This window comes from Manacus vitellinus, unplaced genomic scaffold (genome assembly GCF_001715985.3).
Source record: "Manacus vitellinus isolate BGI_N305 unplaced genomic scaffold, ASM171598v3 scaffold_20_pilon, whole genome shotgun sequence".
NCBI classification, from domain to species: Eukaryota; Metazoa; Chordata; class Aves; order Passeriformes; family Pipridae; genus Manacus; species Manacus vitellinus.
The window spans coordinates 13,565,945-13,572,722 of NW_021939471.1; the positions used below are offsets into that span (position 1 = coordinate 13,565,945).

The window sequence follows — 6,778 nt, forward strand, 5'->3', positions numbered from 1 at the left end:
CCCACTTTTTTAAAGTCTTATGATAACACTTGAAATATGAAAATACCGAGCTTGCAAGGGGGAGGGGAAACATGGTCTCCACTTCTATAAAAGTGGCCAGGGCGGGCTGGCTGAGCTGCGGCGCCAGCGGAGAGATGAGAGGAAAACAAACATTTGCCGAGAAGACAGGGCAGCCCCTGGTGCAGTCCCCGTGCCGGCAGTGCCCCCCGGCTGGCAGTGCCCGCCGGCTGGCAGCATCCTCTGGGCCAGAACGATATCCACGGTAAGAGTGTGCACCGAGGACGGAATAACCTGTGGTGGCTATACGATGTGAGTGTTCAGGGCACACGTATGTATTTCTGACCCTAATTACATTCAATGCACTGCATATGCTAGCAATTAAAATCTTAATCGATCGGATATTACCAGCATTGTCATTCTAGCACACTAATGACCAGTATTCTCTTGGGTCCGCACGCCTGCCCTTTTTACACCTTTTACCTTTCATCTACACTCCGAAGCGTTTTTGGGTGAACAACGCTTCTAAAACTCGGAGTCTGTTTTGTCCTTAAAATACAATCAAACAAACATCAACAAACAGAGAATAACAACAGCAACAACACGGGATTACTCAAACAACCCCGATATTAATTAATTAATTAATTAATTAATTAAAATTGAAATACTTCAAGAAAGAAAATACCAGACTCTGCAGCAGAAGGGGTGTGAGTGCAGCGGTGGGCAAAAGAGAGTTAGCCTCAGGTGGGTACCCCCCTGCCATCTCCCAGGTTGCGTGTGAGAATAAAATGATCCCTTACAGCGTTATTACTGTGTTATTTTGGGAAGTTATAAGTAGTTTTACATTTTTGATAGACCAAACAAGAGCTCGGATATTCCATTATCTGTCCCATTTCCCTCGTAGCACCAGAGCAAGTAAAATCATATCTGAGAGCATCCTCAGAGGAGATTGCTTGTGTCCTTTCCCAAACCATGCAATTCGCGAGACAGTGGACTTCCCACGGAGGAAAGGCAAAGTCTCGTGTGCTGCACCTAAAGGCACTCGCGAGGAACTGGAGGGCTCGAGGAGGGGGTACCCACAGACTCCGTGCTCCCGGCCGCTCTCTGCACCGCCGCCCCACTGACCTGCGGGACACTTTGGAGGCCCATCCGTCATCCAGACCGGGCATTTCTGCTCTCGACCTCTTTCCCAAGAGGATCTCCCCTGGTCTGTGCGAGCCCGGCGTCAAGAGAAACCTAATGCCCGGACTTCACCACTTTCATTACCGCGGTTAAAAACTTGTAGGGTTAATTTTGCGTGTTATTCTCTTGTTAATCATAGTTTTAATCTTGGTTTTATTTCTAAGCCGAGATCAGAGACTTTGCCCTTCTTGACATTCTCCTAATCAAATTCATCTTTCTGTTTAATGGGAAATTGGGGTAAATTCTGCAGTAATTTCATTGCTCTGGAAGAAATCTTTAAATGATTGCCCTCTCCTAGACCACACAGGACCACACAAGCACCGCTGGAGGATATTGCTGACCACTGCTTTTAATTTTTATTGTTTGAGTTATGTCTACCAATTGAATCTCCCACTTATTAACTTACTTGTATTCTGACTTTTTGTTCCCTAAGAGGATGGGCAATAGGGTTTTCTTCGTAGTCGCCTTTTATGAAAAAGCTGACTCTGATTTTCGGTTCTCGGAGAGAGAAGGAACATTTTCAGTTCAAAGACTATATTTTTGTCCGCAATAAACACAAGGAAGGGATGTGAGTTCCAGTTACCGGAAAGAAAGGTGACACTTCAAACTAATTTTATGGGGTTAGAGAAAACAGAGCTTTCAATTAATATTCAATTCATCTGTAATTGTTAATTAATTAAAAGAAATCAAAACCTAGAGTAGTTGGAGGCAGTCACAGCTGCAGAAAGCGATGTTTATATTCCAATCTGCAGGGAAAAGCATTTACAACAGAAATATCTAGTTCCCGAGGCGACTGGCCACGGAGCGGAGCAGAGGGAGAGCCTTGGACAGACTTGTGCTGCTTTTTCCAGCCACAGCCGGCTGCTGGTTTGGGGGGGGGCGGCGTGTTACTGCCGCGGGTGTCCCCCAGCCTGTGTCTGTACAGGAAATATCACCACTGAGGAGTAAGTAGAGCGACCCGGAGGGCTGCTTTCACACGCTCCTTTCCGCTTTTTTTTTTTTTTCCCCCTGGTTTTTAAATAGGCATCCGGGTCGGCCTGGACATCAGAGCTGACCACACGCTATAATTTCACTGGCATATCCTTCCAGTTTACAGACGAAGGTTGCTCTGCGTGTGTCCGAACAGCCTCCCTCGCTCATTTATCACTCGGAAGCGCGGCTCCCGAAGCGAGGGGAAGGTTTCTCGTGCCTATGCCGGGAGCTGTCCAGGAGATGGCAGGATTGCCTCAGACATGGCTGGGAAATCGCACTGCCTTACAGAAGCCAAGCAATGCATCATTGCGCCACTGAGCATTTGCAATTCATTTTGTCGAGGTACATATTAATTATCTGTAATAACATGCGCTACATTTCAGGCGAATCATCATGTCCTTTTCTCTAAACATGGACGACTGTGACCGGCTGCAGCTGGGGCTGCGCGGCGGCAGCCCAGCCCCAGGACAGCGTACAACTGGCGTTCTGGAAGAGTCCAAGGTGTAGCCAAGGAGGTTTTGAATAACGCTCACTAATGCCCCAGCTCGAGGCTTAGAAAACCCTTTTAATCTACACCGGTAGGTAGACGGGCTGATGTGCCCCGGCTTCACTGTCCTCCTCTCTGTAGCTGCTGCCTTCTTAATGATTCTGCATCTTCTTATGAAATTAAAAGGCGACTCCTCTCCATCTGGTACCGATTTGCCAGACAGTTCGGATTTCCTCCTGCCCTGAAAAAGCGGCTTTGGCCGTGGCAAAGCTGCACCTTCTGAGAGCACGGAGCCCGGCAAAGCCAAAGGTTAAGCCTGGAAGGAGGAAGAGAACAGCCCGCGATGGCTCCGGGGCCGGGAAACAAAACAGCTCTGACAGTGCCCGGCCTTCCATCTGCAGGGAGACTCAGTGGGAGGAAAAACCTCTGTAGAATTAATAGGAGTATGTGTGGGTGAGTGGGGGTGCCAAGGGGGAGAAGACAAGAATTTAAAATATTCGGAGAAAACAACGCTGCATCGGCAGAGAGGGCTGTTCCAGGTGCGTAAATGACGTGTACCACAAGTGTCCTTTTATCCCAGAATCAAACAAAAATGCCCTTCGTGATAAAATCCGAAGTGCTCAGAAATGGACTTTTTTCGTCCGTTCGGGGAAAACAAACGCCTCAATTACCGTGAACGTGCAAGCGGAGTAGAAAGAGGAAGGAATAGGGCGGAGGAGGCGGAAGATAATCCCCCTATGGAACCAGCCGGTTGCGGAGAGAACGGAGGGGCGCCGTCCCAGACCGCCCCACAGCCGGGGAACCGGCAAGTGCCGGTCCGCTTTGGAAGGGGAGAACAAAGGGGCCGTGGGCCGCCCTCGGCCGCTGGGCATCGGGCAGGCCGAGCAGGGCTCAGAGGAAGAGGGGAGACACAGCCTTTCCCCTGCCTCCCATGACAACATTTCTCGCTGGCAACATTTCTTTCTTCCTAAAAACTCTTTTCCATCGACAAAGGACTCTCGGATACCCCTTTCCATCCTTTAATGCACCTCTTATCGTATCTACCTCTCATTTCCCAGGAACGGCGTCCTATAAGTGCCTCTGAGAAGATCTCAGGCAAGCCTGGAGCCCGCAAAACCCCTTCCTGCAAAAGAAGGCGAATTTCTTTTTCTCTTTTTATATATATTGAAAAGAAACCATTTTATTAAAGGCGGTTCAGGAAAAGATTTGCAACATCAGTAACAGTTGGGAAGTCCAGACTGTATTTCCAACACAAAAGCAGATTTTAAGACAAATGAAAAAAAAGATACGGTTTATGGAGAAATAGACTTATCGCATGTCTTACCACATACAATGGTAATCAAAGTGTTTAGAGTAATAGTATATTATAATAAATAATACTAGTTTGGAACACACATTTTAATAATTAGACGAGGCACATTAACAGAGAGGAAATCACTTCTCTCTCCTAGTAGTTGACTAGCGCGTCTGATCACCCTGTGTATATCATAACATGCACACTAGATTTAAAATAATTACAAAATCGACAAAATGCTAGCCTTTCGGCCCATATAAATTATGGTATCTTTTGAACTTCCTTATTTATTGCTTCTGTCATTAACACCCGCGGGTTTTTTTGTAAATTAAAAATTAACAATGAACTTCACTTATCCAAGCAGGTTTGTGGTTTTTTTAGCCTTGGTGGTTTTTTTGTTTTGGTTTTTTTCTTTTTTTGTTTGTTTGTTTGTTGGGGTTGGGTTTTTTTGGCCGGAGGAAGGAGAAGAATCTTTCGCTGGTCCGGACAAACAAGATAGAGCGGATATTTTACCCTAGGTCTGCGCAGGTCCATACACACCTCTGTAGGGGCAGCCTCTCCTCTGGCTGCAGGGCGAACCGGCCAATCCATCACGCCGAAAGCGCTGCCCCCAGGCGCCCCGACCTGAATCTCCGCGGAGCGCCCAGCCGCACAGCCCCCCGGCCGGCAGCGCCCGCCCGGGGCCGAAGTGCCCCTTCCTGGGAACAGACACTCCCTTTTCAACCGGGCATTATGGAATCCTTTCACTGAAAACGAAACTGCGGCAAAGAAAAACCCCAAGCCCAACCTCAAACCCAAACCTGCGGAAGTGGGGAGCGCGGTGGGACATGCCTGGGACTCTGTGCCCCCTCAACAGCTCAGAGAGATTCTCTCTCTCTCGAAAAGCAATTAAAAATTCTGCTGCAGCCAGTAACCCTCCACGTAATTCTCTCCGGTCCCACTGGACTAGGCGGGTGCTGCCACAGGTCCATATTCCGGCTTTCTTGCATTTTCCGATCGATTTTTTTTTTTCATTCGGCTTGTTTTGAAGTTTACAATACCAAATCAAAACTGACACTTTTTGGCACTGGCTGTTGCTCAGAGAAAAAAAAAAAATTACAGAAAACCCCCCAAAGAGTTAAGCATAGAAAGTTATAACTGTAACCGTTCAACATATTTAAGTTCGTTTATACTGGCCTAGAGGGGAGAACAGAAAATATAATTAATATTAATATTATTATTATTTTCAAAAAGAAGAAACTGAACTATAATTCAATTCGAGGCTTGTCAACACTCTCTTACACTTACAGAAAAACGCTGACTTTCACGGAAAACAATTCCCGAAATTTCGCCACCGCTGGAAGAACAAAAAAAAAATTAAATATATTTTCAAGTCTTTCCAAGAGTCTTTAGCTGGTCGTAAATTGAGTTTATATATCCATCACTGTCCGCATTTAATGTATCAAGATACATTGTCTTTCAGTTTGGAGACTATTTTCTTATCCTTCACCCTCCTGTTCTGAAACCAAATGGTAACTTGTCTCTCAGACAGGTTTGTGGCTGCAGATATCCTTCGCCTCTTGTCCTTGTTAATGAACTTGTTAATGGCATATTCATTCTCGAGTTCTTTAAGCTGCAGCTTTGTATACGGCACTCGCTTCTTTCTCCCACGCCGGTAGACACACATATCGGGCTGGTTTAGTGCAACGTCCCCTATTGTAAAAGACATTATGTGAAAAATTAGAATTTTATTACAGGCGTTTAAAGCTTAACCGATATTGTTGGGCACTGGTTTTCATGGGCAAATAAATAATGCCGGGCTGTTTACAGTTTATTATTATTTACGCTACCACATTATTTGCACGTTAGTAAGGCACCACCGAAGCCTTGATGGACTGTCATCACTTTTCAGGCATGCATCTCTAACTGACCATGAAGGGCGGCGGGGGCATTGGCTTTGGGGCCGAGAGCAGGTCTGTGCCCCAGCGCACACACAGAAATCGCTTTGGTGAGAGTTTCCCGGGTTTGTTTGCATGTGGTTTGTGCCTCTGTGCCCTCACTACTTGCAGTCTCTTAAGAGGTCTGGGGCCGGGTCAGTCGCCAGTCAGAGAGGCAGAGGAGCGCAAGCCTTTGAGCCATCGTCCTGAAAACTGCAAACGCGAATAAAACCCGGCCACAGAAGGAATCAGCAGAAGGAACCCGAGGCCTCCCCGGCGCCCGCGGGACGGGCGTCCAGTGCCCGGGCGCTAGTGGAGGAGAGATTCTGGGGTCAGTCCCGCGGGTATGGAAAGCAGAGGGTGAGATTTTCTCTGGGGTAAGGGGTGGGAAGGGGGGTGAGAAAAAGAAAATCCGCCACCCCCACCCTGCTCTATGCGTGTCTGTGCAGCGTGTCCAACTCGGCAGGCCGCCCCTGCAGCCCGGGGGCGGGGGAGGGGACGAGCAGGCGGAGGAGGCACGGGGGAGTTCTGCTCAGACCATTTCTCCCCCTCTCGTACCTGGAAAGGACGATTTCCAGAAGTGTGAGCTCTGTGTCTGATCTTTGGCACAGTAAACCTGACTATTCCAGCCATTAGCCAGAGTCCAAGACTGATAGCCCTCCATTGATATGTATGTTTCGTGTCTCGGTTCCCCAGAGCCAAACGTTGAGACCATGTCTATGTACCCAGGAACGTGCTGGTAGGGGGTTGTGTAGCCCTGGTAGAAGGACACTTCCTTCGCCCTGGAGGAGACTTCATTGGCGGGAACACTCGTGCTGGTCAAGCTGGAGACGTCCATATACTTTTCCACGGGAAAGCCGCCAATGGAGGCATGGGGGGGAGACTTCAGGGCATTTTGCTGGATCCCAACCCCGTGGGACATCCTGCAGC

At 48.0% G+C, this 6,778-nt stretch overlaps 1 protein-coding gene across 1 annotated transcript; it reads right to left on the minus strand.

Moving 5' to 3' along the window:
- Positions 1 to 5,373: 5,373 nt before the first annotated feature.
- HOXD13 (homeobox D13) lies at positions 5,374 to 6,770 on the minus strand. Its single transcript, XM_029959560.1, has 2 exons — positions 6,407 to 6,770; positions 5,374 to 5,624 (listed from the first exon to the last, which is right to left on the minus strand). Exons 1-2 carry the CDS (start codon positions 6,768 to 6,770, stop codon positions 5,374 to 5,376), a joined length of 615 nt encoding a protein of 204 aa, XP_029815420.1.
- Positions 6,771 to 6,778: the final 8 nt, after the last annotated feature.